General features: G+C 42.5%; 1 protein-coding gene across 6 annotated transcripts in view; it reads left to right on the forward strand.

The window, feature by feature from the left end:
• The first annotated feature begins 1229 nt into the window (after positions 1-1229).
• The window catches only part of tle2a (TLE family member 2, transcriptional corepressor a), a 35128-nt gene continuing 17395 nt past the window's right edge, over positions 1230-18962 (forward strand). For all 6 annotated transcript variants that reach the window (XM_005920818.2, XM_005920819.2, XM_005920820.2 and 3 more), the window contains exons 1-2: positions 1230-1826; positions 11514-11677. In XM_005920818.2, the coding sequence (XP_005920880.1) occupies positions 1803-1826; positions 11514-11677 (188 nt within the window). In that variant the 5' untranslated portion in view covers positions 1230-1802. The remainder of the gene's footprint in view (positions 1827-11513; positions 11678-18962) is intronic.

The following is an 18962-nucleotide window of genomic DNA, read 5'->3' on the forward strand; positions in this document are numbered from 1 at the left end:
TTCTCAGCATCCCCCCTGCTGTCCTTCATCCTTTATTCTCTTCCTCCTCCCTCCCTCCCTCCCTACCCCCCTCTGCCTTTTTCTCTCTGTCTCTTTCTCACACACATATATATTCTCACACAAACAGACACACGCACACACTCTCACACACCCATCTATATTTTCCAGCTCCACCTCTGGCAGGTTGTGATTTCCACTGTCAGAAATTGCTTTTTCAATATCTCTCTCTCTAATTATGAGCCCAGCTAAAGGGGTCATGCCACCAGAATACCAATTTTTCCACCATTTCTCCCTTCTCCTCCAGAATAATTCTCCTTTTCCAGGTAACAACAAAGTGCACGTAAAAAGAATAGCCTTGTGAGTGTTGCACCATCATCACTGTTGCATTTATGTGGTTTTCAGATGCCTTACTTTTAATGTGTTTTGCCAGTTCTCTAGTCAAGCTTATTTTTTTCTCATCTACAAATGACTAAAATGATGCAAACATTAGTGCAAAGTCTATTTATTTCCACACTGACGAGGATGAAAGGCGGGGTGAGGGGTGTGTAAGTTTTTTTTCTCGAATGCATTGCCGAGTTTGTGGGGAGAAAAAGGAAAACCACTGAGTCTTGATACAGCAACCACACAACTCCTCGCCTTCTCAGTCACAGACGAAGCCAGGAACGGGTTAACCTGACGGAGCGGTTGTAGCCCCGCTTGATTGACGCGTGGAGCATTGTGCTAGCTATCCCCTCCAATCGGCAAACGGTCGCCACACCCCACGTGGGTGTTCTCCATACTCATTGGCTCGTTTTACCAGTGTTTACCGTGCCGAGGCCGAGCCCCACGTGGAGATTTCATTCAATCACTGAACAATTCCTCAGAATCCCTTCTTTCTAAATACATTTTGGACTTTTTTATAAAATTAAAAAAATCCCAGTTGTGCGGATACGTCTTTATTTCCGACGCTGGATGCGAGTAAAGCTGGTTACAGTGCATCCCTAACAAGACACATGCTAAGGTTTCTTGGCAAATATCATCAGGCTGTTTGAAGAACAGCATTGTGTAAATGCTCTGATTTGCCCTCTATTTATATCCTGCATAGACTATATGTGCAATATTTCATTCTGTTAAAAGAACAATAGAAAATCTTAAGGCTGATAATTGTGAAGCAAACCGTGTCTTAAGGTTCTCCCCCAGCCCCCCCTTCCTCAAAGAAAGCTACTCATATGTAATGTCCCATTGAGGATCAGAGCAAGGGGGGAGTGAGAGAAGTGAGGGACTGGGAGTGTTGTGTGAAAAGAGTGCAGGCCAACGAGCGAGACAAAAGAGGCTGCGGCTGCATTCAGTGTGCTGGTGGTGTGTCCGTCTCCGAAGCCACAAGCGAACCACATTTCCCCCCTTCCTTCTCTGGCGTTTTACGCTACAGACGGCGAATATATATATTTATATATATATTTATCGAAGAGGAGGGAAACAATTTGCCTCAGTGTAATTGCTGGAAGCGTGAAGTTGAGGACTTGGAGGAGAGCTTCCTTGGACCGGGTGTTTCTCCCTCTCCTCCTCTCCCCGTCCTTACTACTCGTCGAGCGCGGTGCGGTGCGGGGTTGGAGATATAACCCAGAACAAAGGAGTCTTGAAGCGAGGAATGAGCGAGTCGAGGCTAGCTTCGCTATTATCTTTGAAATCCGGCCAAATGCCTCTGTGAGACCAACAATAGTACATCGACTGCTCGTATTTTTCGACGAAGCTTTGGGCACCGAAAAGGGGGGAAAAGGACAAAAAAATAAATAAACGCAAAGACTCACAAGTCGGCGGCTACAATGTTTCCCCAGAACCGACCACCGGTAAGTAAGCTAGCTACTATGTAACCACGCGCTTATTGAGATTATTGTATCAGACTGAGTAGCAGTTAAATTCAGTGTGATTGAAACATTTTTTGAACCTCAACGAGAAAGTGCGAGTCAAAATTGCTTGTCTTTTGTCCTCAGTGTGTATTTCCGGGGACTCTCTTGTATGGAAAGTGTGATTCTCCTCAGGCTCTTCTCTAGAACATAGATTATTTGCCTTCGTTGCTAACGCTGGGTGTAGGCTTTGTCTTATGAAGGTCAGGAAGATTGTTGTCAGTAAGGCAAAGCCCCACTCACACAACGTCCAACTTTACCCACTGCCTTTGTGTGTAAATCTCGTGTCCTTGGTGGCCAACACCAGAAACGCAGAGCCTCCCATCTCTACACTATTGTGGACTTGACCCAGATGATGAAGTGTGTGTGTTTGTTTCTGCTTTCCTCGTGAACCATGAGGGGGGGAAGTGAGTCAGCTTGGCATGTCACCTTCCCTTAATGGCCTGCCCTTCTCAAGTGCCACTCATTGTTTTTACAAATTCGGCTTTTGCTTTTTTTCCCTCCCATCATATCAAGTGATTCATCGCCCTGATTTACCGATGTGATGCTGGAAACTATAAACCCTTTTCAAGAAGATAACTGCTAGTGCCAAACGATCTCAGTAACAGCACGTGGGCTCAAAGAAAAATAAAATAAAATAAACGAAAAGAGAAAATGACAAGGTGTTTGTGTTTTGAGATAGATTTCTGCAAGGTTAGGACAGGAAATCTGTGCTGCATGGGTTTAATTTGCTTTAGTGGAGTTTATGTGGAGAGCTTTTGAGCAGGCTGAAATACATAAACACTGGTCCTCCAGCTGTGTGAAGTATCAATTAAGACCTGCTCATTTGCCTAACCCTCCTCTACATCCCTCAGTCATGCCACCCTGCACCCCACCCCTGACAGTGTTTTGACATTCACGTCCCTCGTATTGAAAAGTTCATGGGAATGTGTGTGTACGCCATTGTAATTAACGTTTCACAAATCCAGTCAAGCAGGTGGAGACTAGAAAGACATCGTTTGGATTTTTGTGGGTTTGCCATTGTGTCTATTTCAGCATTTCAACCTATACTTCCTTGTAGGAAAGACTGCATTATTGGAGCCCCCGTCCCAAACATACAGCACATGCAGAAAGATTACACACTAGCAGCAGCTGTGCTTGTAGTATAGCTGAGTGCAGGAAGGCAGGGCAGGAGGCAGACTGTGGGTCTGTGGTTTGCACTGTAAACCCAATCCCTCTCATCCAGCCTCTCCTCACTGTGTTCCTGTGAGAGCTAAGAAACCACATCTTAATGTATGGGCAGGCGTCCCAGGGTGAGAGTAGCAGACTGTGGCGGGTCTGGGTGGGATGTTTAGGACAGCGGTCCCTTTTGATTTGAACTCTCCACAGAGCTTAACGGTACCATGTGAGGCAGCCGTCATAAGGAAGTCTACGGCCATCAGCGGCTCTTGTTTGCACCTCGGAGTGAAGGGCCACTCAACCCAGCAAACTGTTTAATCTCGGAAATGCTAGGCTGGCAGTAACCTGTCATCACTGGATATTGGTGTGCTCTGAAGGAAGTGACCCATATAATATACAAACACGCAGTCACGTATTCTGACATGTATAGTTGCCAAATGGTAACTGTAAAATGCTGCATGTATTTTCACATTCTAAGAAAGAGACTTTGCGGTTGTATCTGGCAGTCAGCAGGTAAAATAACCTGAATCGTGAGAGCTTCTTACAACAGATCTTCTTTCCCGATTTCCTTCTTTCAAATACAGGAGGTGCTTGGTAATCACGAGCTTCAAATATTCTACTAGAAATGACTCTTACCTTCAAAGAAAATATACGCACATACTGTTGTAAAGTGCAAGAGGCAAATCAGAAATTAACTTTTCAATCACACATCTTGCACATCTTGGAAAATGAACGCTCTGCATGCCAGGGCCGAACTTTTCACCAGCTAATCAAAGTAAAATTATGTGCACAAATTAGATCCCTATGCCAAAATAGCATTAACACCACATGGAAGAATTCAGTGTCTGTTTTCAGATTATTTTAGGGTCCAAGCGATGCCAAAAACAGAATAGGAAAGAAGTGCATAGATCATGGCAGGCATGTCTGGCTGTCTTAGGCCATTAGTGTTCATTCAGATCAGCCACAGTGGCGCAAACACGCACAAACACAAAGAAGAAAAACATCAGAAACATAATATTAAAATATATTTAAATAGGAAACCTCCTACACTGACCCTAACCATTTAATATACATTAATGACATGTAAGATAAATGTGATGATTATTGGATGGCTAGTTAGATGTCAGGTATTCCTTGACCATCTGTTTTACTGATTCTTTTATTGTCAGAGTTTAGGGGCAATAACATAATTACCTACCTGCCATTTTATCCTAAGCAATGTCCTGGTCTAAGGGGAAGGGGTTGGTTTCTATTAGTTTAAGTCATTATGTCTGATTAAAACTGTCTATTATCCATTTAGTAGTGGCTAATGTTAGATGCACTGATAGAAAAGTCACCTGAGGTCTCTCCAGAAATCACAGACATCAGTTAGCAAATCTAACACAACATCCTAGATGGAAATATCGTAGACTTCTGTGAAGGTGACATTATTGCTGATTAATATAAAGCATTTCTTTTTCAGCCTAACTCATTACCTCACTGATGCCAATTCACCCCAGCACCTTTAAGAGCAGGGACAACAGGAATTAGAGTTCTGGATCTCCTTTGGTCTCTCTTTTCAGAGTTTGTTAAGTAAAGCTTGAGCTGCTAAGGACATTTGTTTTTTTGTTTTTTTAGGTCTGGTAGTTAGTCTAGAGTAGCATAACAGACAAACATAATGAAAAAGGCTAAGATGTGCCTGATGGAAGCCTAGGGTTTAGGCCAGTGTGAGGCCAGAAATCAGCAGAAATATTTTAGGGCTTATGCCCCAGCTTGTCTGGTAGGAGGGGCTTAGATTATAGATGGGAGAGCTGCAGGAGGCGCGCCATGTGTTTTTAAATTCTGGCTTTTTCATCTCTAGATTTTCACCGTTGCTGCTGTTGTTGCTTCAATCATAAGGTCTACATCATTTTCGAATCACTGTTTTGCTTTTGAGACCAAAAGGAGGCATGCATTTTCACCTGTATATCTCCTTATTATCCACTAACACCAAGCAAGGAGTATTTCTTACTGAATTAATTTTATCTAGAGTGAGAGTAAAATGCAAAAAAAAAAAGAAAAGGTCAGAGAGACGAGTCATCGGCTCTCCTCCCTCAGAGCTAGCATAAAGCAAGACCCACTTCCGTAGTCCTAGCATGCTTTTAGCTCTTTATCACCAGTGTTGTCCTATGGTGAGAGCGTGGCTATCGATCTGCAGCTCGCCTGCTTTGCTCAGCCAGTGATTAGAGAGAGAAAGAAAAGGTAGAGGAAAATGAAGGAAAAGAGGCTGAAGGGATTTCAGGTTTATACAAGCTGTTGTGGCGATGTGTCTCGGCGGAAGGAACAAACGAGCTGAGGGGGTTACCTAATAAAAGAAGGCACCTCCAGCAATTAAGCCAGCTGACAGGCAAACTGTGGCGCTTTGCTAATGTGGGCTGACAGCAGGGAAATTTGAATAACGAGGCTTGCGGGAGGAAGGAGACGGGAATGAGGAGGTGGTTGTGGGGGGGTGCTGGTGGTGGTGGGAGAGAAGAAAACTGAGAAAGAAAGATGTGTGGCACTAATGAAACAGGTGCCTGGCAACCCCTCCCCTGTAAGAAGAGAAGTCATTGAGAGATTACCAGCAGGTTTCTCCAGCACCGAGACCTACTCGATGGAAGGTGGCGGGGGGCCAGAGGTGTGGGGGCAACTTCTCTTCCACAGTGCACACTGTTTTAACAATGCAAATGACTGTCAAATGTTGACAGTCATGCCTGAATAATTTCATATGAGAGGCTTTAATTTCAAAAGCTTTTTTGAGAGGACAGGATATCGACATGTTTCGTGGCCCTCAGAGATGAGTAGGTGTGGGGGTGGCGACACACAGATACGCATTCGGACATGCTGTTCGGGGTTAGACCTATTGTCATTGCGTCCTTGGTGATATTCAGATGAGACACAACAAGAGAGAGCTCGGTGGGTGTTTACTCTGATCGACTCTGTGGGTAAGCGGTGTAATTAGTAGCCTGACTAATGAGCTATATGAGGGGAGGCAGCAGTAAATTATTTTCCCAGTTGTAGGAGACAGACGGAGGAATCGACATTCGATGAAACAATTAAACATATATTTGGCAGGGGTTTTTTTTTTCAGTCATGCAAGTAGAGTGACTCGAGGGATGAGTCGGTTGGTCCGCCACTTGGTGTCGGTCCAGCCTGAAATGTCTCATTAAGTCCTGGCTGGATGAAAATGAAATTTTGTTGACATTTATGCCTCCCCAGCAGTGAATCCTGCTGACTTTCACTGGTGTTATTATGTTCCTGTATATATATTTTATTTGTGGAAACAAATTTATTGACTACATTGTTACATTGCTGTTCCCCTCACGAAGGATTTCAATCATTTTCCTGACCTCCTGACTTTTTTTTCTTGTGGCATTAAGTCAGAATATTGCCATATGCTCTCTTTCTTACTTATGATGTTTCAGTATGTCTCAGCTATAGTTCGTTTCCAACCCACTACCCAGAAGAGCCTGGATACTATGTAACGAAATACAGATTGAATGTTCAAAATGGGATTTTCTATGAAATATAGCGTCTTTCTGAGTTTAAGATTATGGCTTTATTAGGAAGGTGATTCTGTTAAGCTGCTCAGCATAAAGTTTCAAAGAATTTGGATTTAAATCTGGAACCGTATCGGGAATAATCTCTGTATGCAAGGCTGAAGACTGAAAACTAAGACTGAATTTCTGTGATTTTTATTGGCCTTCAGACGGCACTGCATTAAAGCATGATTCTGTAATGGAAGCCCGCACATGGTCTCAGGGACACTCCTGAAAACATAATTTGGAGCTGCACCCACAGGTTTGGGTAAAAGACAACAAAAAAACCCAAGAAGGAACAGTCTTTTCTATTTCGCCAAGATGATGCCAGATCACGTTTTGCTTCTATTACAACACCGTGGCTCGTATGAGTCAGAGTGCTAAATTGGTTTACCTGCAGCCCAGATCTGCCACCCACAGAAATTTGGCACATTATGAAACGAAAAATATGACAAAAGCTTTTTAAAAAAAACTAGGCCACGCACCACCTTGCACAAACTTGCCACGTTTTAAACTTTTTTGATGCGTGTTGCTGGCATTAAATTTTCAAATCAGCACATAATATTCAATTATGATAAAATGGTGACATTTTAAAGAAAATGCTGTGTTATTGATTTACAAATCCATTCTTTCTGTTTTGTTTACATCTACAGCATCATTTCTTTTGCAATCAGAGTTGTACTTTTGATTGGAAAATGTAATCACGCTAACACACAATGAATGTGGACATGGTAAATATATCCGCTAACTGCTGACGCTGTCGTGCGGAGAATGTCTCACCTAACTGCTAGTGTTATTTGAGACTCTTAATCTTGTTTTACTGTGAGCAGGCTTATTTTTAAGTTGAACATGTTTTGCTGCAAATATTGGCGTTGGTTGCATTCTTTTGCAAAGGCACTATTCAGGATTTGCAGTGTGGAAGTCAAATCTTTTATTTTTTTCTTTCTTGGATTGTGCATATGGAAAAACACATTTTTTTTAGTGGTGAAGACTACAGTTTAAAAAAAAGTTATTGTTTTTGTCCACTGGAAATCTCTTCCTTCCCTAATTACCTGCATCCTTATAAAGAAGACACTGAAAAGCATTCTTCAGAGTGGACACAACTACCTCATGACAGCGACGGCCCCATTTCCGCTCCATTTGCGAATTTTGTATCACTGTAGGTCAGCGTGAGTAGCGAGGACGGAGACACATCTTGCAGGTTTCCGCTGATACTGACGTTGGAGCTGCAGTCATGTGTGAATGCAATGAAGTGCATATGTGCTTGTAAATACTTGTGGAAAATTTAATGTTTATAATGGTCATGTGTGGGTGTGTTGTCTCATCTGTGAGTCTGATTGCACATGTTTGTTTGAGAGCGTGGGGGTTCGAGCAAGGATGTGAGGTCATGGCGGTTTGCTGCTCGTGGTGTAATTTGAGGTAACTCAAATAAAAACAGGAATGATATAATTCAGAAAACACCACACTGGCAATGGTCCCTTTACATCAGATTTTTAATGGGTGCTTAGTTTCTCCTTTATTCATACGTTTATAATTTTGCTTGTCTTTGCACTGTCGGGTGCATTGTTGGACAGCCACGCTGCTGTGTTTGATTTTTGGATGCAGTGTTTGATGTTAAATAATATCTGTCTTTATGTGCTCTCTTCCAGGAACGATCTTGTTTAAATCTGTGAAACTGAACTAGGCTTTTCAGTACTGACAAAGATTAGTGGCGAATATGTCTGTGTGTGTTCGCATATACATTTAATCTGATGGGGTCGCAAGTTAGGGTCCTGGACCTCTAACTTTAACTTTTCTCTTTACACAAGAATGAGCAGTTTCATAATGATTTAACTGAACAGTTGAGTAATCAGATGATCTCTCATCATAACAGATAAGCTTTCCTTCCTTGTTCCTTGCCACCCAACCTCCCGCAATCCCTGCCCAGTATTACAGAACCTGACTTCATAATTGTATCACACACAAAAAGATCGAGCCTGTAATTGTGTAACAGTGATTTTCAGCCTATGTAAGCTTTGTTCAAGGGCAGACGGCATGTCTCTTGTTTGCCTTCGAGCCTGGGACACGGCAGAGGAGGGAGGGAATAACTGACCGTGGGATTATCAGGTGAGGCTCCCTGCCTAGATCTATTCCCAGAGGTTACCAGGTCAGCTTAATGGTCTGACCTCTCACTTTTAAGCCTGCTCAGCTGTTTGCCAGATCAGGGGTTTGGACAGACTAAGAGCGCTGGTTCGTGGGAGAGGAGTTAAGACGCTATGCTGTGATAGGATGGATGCTTTAGTGTTTCACAGGCAACATCTGTATGTGCATCAGTGTAAAAAAACAACAAAAAACCCAACAGACTGACATTTTACATAAGAGGGGAATGGTAGATTCCTTATTTTCAGAGGGGATAAAATCCTCTCTTTTTGAAGAAGGCACAGTCTCTCCTCTCACCTGTCCTTTGAAGACATGAATATGAGATAAAATGGGGGATATTTTTTTCTAACGTCCAGAATATGTTGAAGAGAAGTAGAGGAGGAAGGAGAGCGATAAAAAGTCCCCTCTTCCTTACACCTTCCACTGTCCTATAAAATGGCCATGGCCTTGGTGTTCTTTTTTCCTCTTGTGAAGAGTAATTGCTCTCCGTGTGTGCGCGTGTGTGTCTGTGTGCGTGCGTGAGAATGAGCGGAGTGTGTGCGTTTAATCAGAAATGTGTGGGGAGTGTGTGACTGACAAAATGTGTGTGTTTTGTGGGGGTGAGTGTTTGTAATACTGGGTTTGAGTGTGTAAGGGAAAAACGGAGTGTGCGCGCACACGTGTTTGTGTGGCTTTCTGTGCTCTAGGAGGGGGATCTGGCCGACAGATTGAGAGCAGCTTGTTAGAAAGAAAGAGGAACAATGAGGCCACAGCCCTTCTTCTATCAGCCATTTTTCTTTTCCTTCCATTTCTTCTCTTTTCTCCTTTTCCTTGTTCCATTTCTCCCCCCTTTCTCTTCTCCATTTAAATCTCCTTTTAGAAAATTCTTCCTCATTCACCTCTTCTCTGTGTATCTCCAAAAATAGTCTCATCCATCTTATCTGTCCATTTTTACTTTTCATCAGTCTTACCTTTTCCCCCCTTTAAATTCTCCTCCCAATTTCATCTCTATTCTCTGTCCTTGCACTCCCCGTCTTTCCTCAGTATTTAATTTCCTTTCCTCAGATAATGTTTCACCTGCTGGCAAACCTCTCCTGGTGTATCTTTCTTTCATGCGTCTGCACACATGTGGACACGCACGTTTTTATTTAACATCTTTTACACACTGTTTTGCTGCATTGTAGCTGAGCGATGTTGTAATTAAGCCTTTAATTATACATCATTAATGCCTCACAGACACTGCTGATTTGTACAACATCAGGATTTGTGGGGTTATTTTTTGAAACCAAATTAAAAATTGTCACAATCCACGCTTAGAGAAATGACCTTTTAGGTTATTTGATGACAAGGTGGGCAGCTTATTATTTTTGGACACGCTGTGATGTCCTAATTGGCATGGTGTAATTAAACTACATCGCATAAGTGGAACTGAAGGATATCTAGTTTTTTTTTTATTTTTTTGTCTATCTTGTCACTTTATCCCTTCAGTGTGGTTTTATTTGTTGTTTCATATAAATGCAAAACTTTCAGAAATGGAGAAATTCCAGCCAGATGGCTTGGAAGACAGGATAGCATATATAATGTAGTCTCCGGAAGAACTGGATGGGAAATGTATATCGTTAAAAATGGAATCAAGCAAAAAATGTTTAACCCTGCACGTGTTTAACTTAAACACACAGTCTGCTATATGCTTGGGTTTGACAGAATGCAGGTGTGAGCACAGCTTTCTCCCTTTGCATTCAGCATAAATATTCCACATTGCACAGGGAACTTGAGTACTTCCTAGCAAATCCCCAGGCAGCGAGACAAAACGTAGCAAAGCTACATGACTACCAGTTAAGAATGCATATAAGAGAAAAATGAGTTGCACTCTTCTACCACCCTCAAAGGAGAAAATAATGCCGCAGGGTGAACACAATGTGTGTGGCACTGGTAGACAAGTCGTATCTGCCCTGGCTGGAATTGTAACACTGCCCAAACTTTTGGTTTATTCTTTTCGAGAGAGAAGAAATCTGCATTTATATCATGAAAACGCTCAAGAAATTCAACGTTCCAAGTCTGTTTGTACAATTCCTGATTTTAAAAACGGCAAAACATCGTCAGCTGTTTCAGATTTTAAATGTATCGATTAAGCAGCGCTGTGTAGAGTAAAATCTGTGGCCTACCAAATATAAGTTTTAGTACTTACGCTTTAGTTCGATATAATTTTTTAAGTGCTAGAAGCTAAAAATGAACATCTTAGATGACAATCATGAAGCTTGTGAACCGGCTGTCTTTTCTTCCCACTGTTATTTTGAGAGAGAGCCAAACAGACAGACAAATGGACTGACAGCCCCGACCACCCTCCTAGGCCTGCTCTTAGCCCCCTTTTGTCTGCCTGTCCTGCAGCATTACCCCTATGGTTGTAGTCTCCTAATTGCTCTGGATCCCGCAGAGAGGAGAGGCTATACACAGGGGTTGGAAGGGGTCTTTGGCCACGATGGGGTCCTTTTCCTCCCCCGTTCTGCACCCCCACTGCTCTATTTTGCCCTTTATTTCTTTTTTCTTCTACCCAGACTTGCAATTAAACAAATTGTGCTCATTTGGCTGAGAAGCTCTTGTGTCTCTCCGCCCTATTCTGCTGACCCGCTCACATCTGGCAATAACAGTATTTCTATATTCAGCAGCTCCTCACAGACGTGAGAATAGATACGGTGCTCACGATTATTGCTTCTTTGATAACATTCACTGTAGCAAATTCCTCAAGGACACCGGGAATGACGCGATTTTGACATTTAATTCCAACAATCTTTTTAATAAATATTTCTTGTATTTTCAGGCACCTCTACAGGCACCCCCAGGATCCTCTGCGTCAGTGGTGGCAGCTGCAGCGGCAGCGGCGGCTGCAGCTTCGGGGACGCCCCAGTCACTGAAACTGACCTACCCAGAAACTTTGGACCGCATCAAGGAGGAGTTTCAGTTCCTTCAGACCCAGTACCACAGGTGGGTGTGGAGCAGTTTTCAGTACTGTTTGCAGTCTGTTTGCTTCCAGTGCCCTGGGCATTCAGGGTGAAAATTAAATGATCATGTGAAAGCTTCATGTCTGAGTCGCACCATGATCACTTCTCTGTAAACTTCACATTGGAATGGACAACAGCTACATGAGATTTTAACACTGATCATAGCTGCATAAAGTCTGGAAACAACACTTTAAATATAGCCTGCATAAGAACACTTAAATATGCCCCCCCCCAATATTTGCTAAAAAATGGCTCATGTCTGACTGAGGAAATGCAGTTTACCAGAAGCTGCATTTGTGATGACAGGTTGCTTCAGGTATTAGTCAAAAATGATGGAGTATTGGTGACACGAAGGTGTTGTCCTGGTGTTAAATCAATGAGTTTAAAGCTTATCAGTCACTAAATGACTGCGGTGATTTATTTTACTAGAGGAGCTACAACTCTGGATCACAGCAGCATCCATGCTGTTATCTGTGGGAAAAGCAGAGGGCTAAATAGTAGAATTAGCATCTTCAGCGCTGCCACATGACTGTGCAGTAAAGTGTCGTGGCAGAAGTTGAGGCAGGCTCAGCTTTATTCCCAGGCGACACACTGGAATTGTTTCTCTCGCCCATGCCATACACATGCAAACACACTTGATCTGGCTGAAATAATGCAAGATAATGCTATGTGACGTTTTGACATCTACTCTTTTTGCCTGACTGTATGGTGTGCTTGATGCGCAGGAATGTGCCCAGAATGCCTTTGAATGTGGGATTTGGGCTGGCTGTGCAGTCCCAGCCTTCTCCCTCTTTTCTCTCTCCCTCTCTCTGCTCTCTTGGCACACCTTCACAGGGTCATTCCCGCCTCCCAACTCTTCTCCTCTCATCCTGCTTTGATATAGCTGGCCAGAATCTCCTCTCCCTCCCTTTCTGTCCCACTTCAAACTTCTTTTGTACACCCATCCCTCCCCGTCCACAGCCCCTCTAACCCCTGCGGCTACTGTTACCCCTGTTCACACCACTGCCTGCAAGTGTTGCTGTTCTTATTTCACTGTCCGTTTTGTTCACCACAAGCTCGAAAGTATAAATCTGGAGAAAGAAAACACACAAATTTCATACTTTCCAGTGGATTGCTTCCACATATACTGCTAATTTTTTCTATTGACTATGAACCGGAGCATAAAGTTTGTATGGAGATGCATAAGAGTCACATTGACGAAGATAAATGTAAAATCTGTAATTAGCATGGCCAGTTAGAGGCTTAGCAATGCCTGTTTGGTTTCTCTAACTTCTGGTTTGTGCAGCATTTTTTTTTAGTCATGAGACTTTTTTTACGAATACGGACTGGAGTAAACGATGTATAAATGGTAAAGCAAGCAGTGAGAAGAAGGCAGCATGTGCTGTTTGTTTTAACCTCAAACCAGTAAAAACATATATCTTTACTCCAGTTTTCCAGTCTTGTCACATATGCACACTTATTCAGTGCAATGCTAGAGGTATGATGCCGGCCACGTCTAAGCTGTATGATATGTTTTTGATGTGTTTGTTTGCATGGATGAAGCAGTTTATCTCCTTGTCATCGCTGTCAGCAACAAGCCCCCCTCCCTCGTTATTTGCATTGTCCCTGCGACAGATCCAGTCATTCACTGAACACGAGTTACCTCTGAATCTCATGGTGATGAACTCCCCTGGCGGGAGCTTAGCATAACACCTCATGTTACAAAACACCTGGAGCATCGCCCTCTTGCAAGTGCTGGTACTGAGAACTACTGAGCAGGATCAACAATAAATTAATGATGTGATTAAGAACACGACCGAGAGCGGGATTGGGATTCTATCTGCGTCGTCCAGTTTCGATAAGTCGGCGTGTTGTTTTAACGGGTTCAGTTCAGGTTTCCAGGAAAGATTGTTTAACCACCCTGCAAGGTTTCTCCCAACAGCCCTGCGGGATGTTTAGAGCACAAAGAATCAGAGCAGATTAATTCACTGCATATGACTACAACTGAAAACTAATACTGTAACCATGGCTTGGAACAATAGCAACAGTTTCTGCAAGTGGAACAGCTTGTGTTATCAGACATCTTCTCACGTATCTGTCGGGTGCATGTTTAATCTGGCAGGTGGGGATGAATCTGTTAATTGGATTGACTGGTTTGGCTCGCTCATAATTGGCGTACAAACAGCAATAAACTTGAGCTGCTGCTCGTGTTGTGTTTAAGGAACAAAAACAACTATACTGCTTATCTTTTAGGAGTAAAAAAGTTATTTTAAATGAATTATTCAATGAAGAGTCAATCAAGCCAGGATCACAATTATCTAATTGGTGTTTAACTTGTTTAACCAAAATTTACATTGTAACATATGTAAAGCAAAACAATGTACTGCTTTGTGAGTTTATTACACTAAAGGTTAACTCGGGCTAATCTCAGTAGGCAGTTATTAGGTGCACCAAGCTAAATCTAATGCAGTCATGTACAACAGACCTTTAAAATAATCCTGCCACCTTGAATGTGTAGTTATGTTGGAAGTAGGGTTAGTGTGCACGAAAATCACCAAGTAACCAAAATATGCAGGCCAGCCTCGCTTGAGCCATATGCCACTGTGAGGTCATAAAACCACTGTCGTGCAGTAAAATTAGAAGCAATACTTTACCATTGCAAGTGGCGCAATAAAGCCACTTGCCCCTCTCACAATTGAGTAACTCCTGGAAGCTGTTTGGTTCGGTTACCCCCTCCCCCCAACAGTTTGGCAGCAGTTTTTGAAAGGAGCACACATGCATACAGTGGCAATCAGTATGATTAGCAGTGGCCTTGTTTAGTCCAGCAGCAGACAGGTTGCACCACAGAACCACTTCTGATTGCAGGCTACACCTTCATGTAATCAGATCCACTTGTACACTATTCACCCTGCAGGGAAAACATGACCTGAACGCCCACAGAGACAGACACAAACACACTGACCCGTTCAGACAGACTCCCAATCCGATGCATATGCTTAACACGCTTAGACACATGTACGGGCCTCCCCACTTATCTTCACACACAAATAGATGTTGTCTGGAAATAGCTAGGCTTAGTTGTGTATTTTGGCCACAGGGAAAGTGGCCAGATTCTGATAGATGCTGGATTAGATGGCAGGAAAGAGATGGTGGGAAGGGATTTGGGCTGATGAGCTGAAACTGTGCATTGTGTGTGCAGGCGGGCGGATAGATGGATGGGTGGGTGGTAAGGGCGCGTTTCTAAATTTATGTGTCCCTTGTTTGTTTTTTTTAGGTGCTGCACGTGGTTGGTAAGATCGAGTGAGAAAGATTTCTAAGCAACCTAAAGAAAGGGAAGAGTTAATTAATTAGAGGGTCATTGCTGGGTCAGCTCGTGTGTGTGTACATGTGCACGCGCGTGTGTGTGCTAACTATCTAAACAGGCTGTAATCAGCAGGCTGAAGGGAGACGGGAGGAGCTGCTGACACAGAGCTCTCATTACAGTAATTTTCTTTCTGTACAAACGCACACACACGTTGTTCTCGGTGACTGCAGACGTGCTTGCATTGTAACTGTGTGTGTGTGTGTGTGGTCTGCAGAGTAAGATAGACTCTCCACTCACCACTAATATGCTGCCACTCATCACTAAAGAGCCCCTCCACTCATCTCTGCCCAAATACGACATAGCGGCACTGACGCACATACAGTCAGTGCTGCGTGCGTGTAATAATTTCACAATCAACCGATCGTCTGATTATTGAACCTTATACAAAAAATACCGTTTTCTAGTTTTGCGTCCGTACACGACCACACAGGATTTTAAAGCCGACCGATCACGAGACACGTGCGGACTTTCAGCTTTAATTTTGAGGGTTTTACATCATTTTGCGTAAACTGTTGGAGAATTGTGGTCATTTTTATACACAGGCTCAAAAGCAATTGGACAATTGACTGACAAGCAGTTTCATAGCCATGTGAGGTTTGTTTACTTGTTATTTCATAATTAGAGCGATGGGAACACTAACAAATATGGAGAAGAAGACAAACATCTCATGATCGGACACATCACACATGGCACAGGCAGCGTTATGGCATGGAAACGGGTCACTAGTGTTTATTGATGATGTGACTGCTGATAGAAGTAGCACGATGCATTCTGAAGTGCACGGGAATATACTCTCTGCTCAGATTCAGCCAAATGCTGCAAAAACTGATCAGACAACGCTTCACAGTGCAAACAGATAATGACCCAAAGCATCCCGAAAAAGCAACCCACGGGTTTCTCAAGGAAAAGGAACGGAATATTCTTCAATATCAAATAGCAAAGTCAGTCGCCTGATCTCAACCTCACAGAGCAGCTTTTCACTTATTAAATAAAAAAACTGAATGCAGAGAAAGTCACAAACAAGCAGCAACAGAGCATCTTAAAGGATTCTTCTTAACCCCTTGAACTAAAGCTGAAAATCTGCACTTCAATCACATATTGATTGTTTGATTTAAAATCCACTGAGGTGGAGCAGAGAGGTAAAAATTCAAAAACCGTCTCTATCCAACAAATTATCTCTGGGTTATGGACAATAATGGTTTGGACAATAATTCATAACACAGAGATAAGACATATGGCGACAGTGCTCAGACTGAAATCTTTTCACGGTTTCATTTATGTTAATAGGCACAAATGATAAGTTTAAAAAAATTAGTAGCGCTAATTAAGTAACTCTGTCATTTGCATACCTCTGTTAGGCAATATATTACACAGTGCTGCATGAACACCGAATAAAGCGTATTTAATTTCTTTAGAAGCTTTTGCTGTACCTCTTTGTACTTAAACACAAGTATGTAACTACGCCTGTTGGCTCTTTACTAGAAGGTCGAGATGCACAAATACAGTGACGCGTGATGCGTTCGCTGTCATCAGTCAATCTGCAAATACGATGGCATTTAGCAATGGCAGTGGCCAGTGTTTACTTTTGCGCCGCATTGGTTTTTGGCTTGGTAGATTTTCAAAGATGAGCCATAATTTTAAAAATTTTATTTATTTATTTGTTTGTTTTTGTTTGGTTCACTGGCACAAAAGGCAGAACAAATAACAAAACAAAAAACGCCGTAGATGTTGGTATCGGCCAATAATGTCAGAATCGCTGCATCTGTACTAAGTCGACTTACATACGCTGTCACCACCACGTGTGGGCCTGAATTGAATACGTCTTTACAGCGCATGTAAATAGATAGGTTGTGTTTGTGCGTGTTTACAGTTATAATTGGATAAAACGGGTATCCTGTGTTTAACTGTCATTCACCAAATGATAAAATTATATTTGCTTTAGGGCAGGCTGAGGGTTTGTGGTTTCTTAATGTGATTCTTTTTTTTGTGGGTTGGTTTGTGTGATGCAACCTCTCCCTTTTTAATTCAGTGTGTGGTTGTTTGTGTGCATTTGTTGGAGACAGTTATAAAAGACCAGCCTTTACAGTAAGCCTAGCAGCATAGAGGGTAACAGTTGGCCTCTTATTGTGTGACAAGTTCCTGGCTTGTGTGTGTGTGTGTGTTTGCTCTTGTACTTGCCCTTGAGAGATGATGAAAGAGTACACTGGCAAGTTGGGTGGGTCCCTGGTATGTATGTTTGTGCGTTTCAGAGACAGTGTGTGTATTTGAAGACAGAGACTGGGACGCAGGCCGGAGGTTTTTGTGGCAGAGCAGAGAGGGAGGGTTGATCAATAGTTAATGAGATGTAAAGTGAACAGTCACATACCTGCAGGCTGGCAGGCTAAATGGTCCTGACACTGTAAAGGCACTACACTGGCGCAGTCGCTCCCATCTGTGTGTGTGTGTGCGTGCGCATGTGTGCATATGCGTGTATGTTTAAAGCTGGGATTACTAGTTAGTATTCTGTATTTCTGCAGCACTTTGTCTGAATTGATGGTTCTTTCTTTGTTTCCTATCACTCTGAACTCGGTGTTTATCCTGTGATTTACAAGAGGAAATAATTGAGACAAAAATTTAAAGACAAAAGTTCTCTGCCAGCTTTTGGCACTTGACACCGTTTGACAAACCGTTTTTGTTACGATCAGTCCACACATCATTTCTTTTCAGCTGGTCTTTATTCACTTTATTCAAAAGTGCTCAAAACCCAAGGTTTTTTTGTTTGTTTTGGGGGGTTTTTTTTGGGGGGGGGGGGTCATCTATTTTTCCAAATCCCTAAAATATTTGCTTATATTAACTATGAAATTAATTAAACATCTGTGAATCTGGCACCAGCTAATGTTTGCAGTTTTTCAAGAAATATAACAATTAAACTCCTCGGTGTTTACGCTTTTCTGAATGTAAATAGATTTAAATGTTATATATAATGTGGTAAAAGCTTTATAATGTAAATCTAGTCCTGCCTCATTTCACACGCTCCTCTCTTCACCTCTGGGGAGAAGATTTTTCGACCACACCTATAACTGGCTTGTGGAAGGAAGAAATTAATATTTTGTCAATATTTTGATGGTCTTTAGTGACACTTGCCCAACGTGTGCAGAAAAAAATATCTGTTGTCACAGGAAAAGAACAAATAATTTGGCAATTACTGTTTCATCATTTACCATCATTCATCAACTAGCTTACAGAGATCCCATTTCTGCAAATCTGATCACTCATAAGAAAAATAAAATGCTCCTCTTGTCCCCTTAGCTGAAAAAAAATCCTCAAGTAAGCAGGAGCAATGGACAAGCGTGTTATTGAGGGAAAATATGAAAATACCTTTGTTCCTTTAGCATAAAAAAATCAATGAAGGAAAAGGAAAAGTATTGTTCAGAAAAACAAATGCTAGAGAGGAAAGCGTTGACATTTTTACAATACCCACAAGCCCAATTTTAAAACACGGCGACTTAAAAAGCAGTCGGCACATTTCTTCTCCAAGTGCAGAATTAGATGCTTTACTGTCTGTAGGCTCTCATTAGAGTGTGTGTGTTCCTCGCTGTGTTTATTTAGCAGCTACGTGTGCACGTGTGTGGGTGTATGTACAGTCTGTGCTCACGTGTACGTTATGTTTCCGTGCGCCTGACACATGCAGTGTATTCGGTTAATATGCTGGTTTAGTGTGTTCTCACACACATCACCATTTTCTCCCATGCTTTATGTGGTTAGTTTGCGCGTTTCCTTGTGTGCGTGCGTAAAGAGCATTTGTGTGTGAGTCTGTGTGTGTGTGTGTGTGCTCAGTAGCAGGGCAGCACTGACAGAGCTGTCTGAAGGCTGGCAGGCTGCAGATTTGTAGCGCATTCGGCTGATCATCTTATCTCCTGTCACCGCCAGTGAAAAATTGGAGGAA

The sequence above is a fragment of the Haplochromis burtoni genome, unplaced genomic scaffold (assembly GCF_018398535.1).
Source record: "Haplochromis burtoni strain Fernald_Lab_line unplaced genomic scaffold, NCSU_Asbu1 Contig_42, whole genome shotgun sequence".
NCBI classification, from domain to species: domain Eukaryota; kingdom Metazoa; phylum Chordata; class Actinopteri; order Cichliformes; family Cichlidae; genus Haplochromis; species Haplochromis burtoni.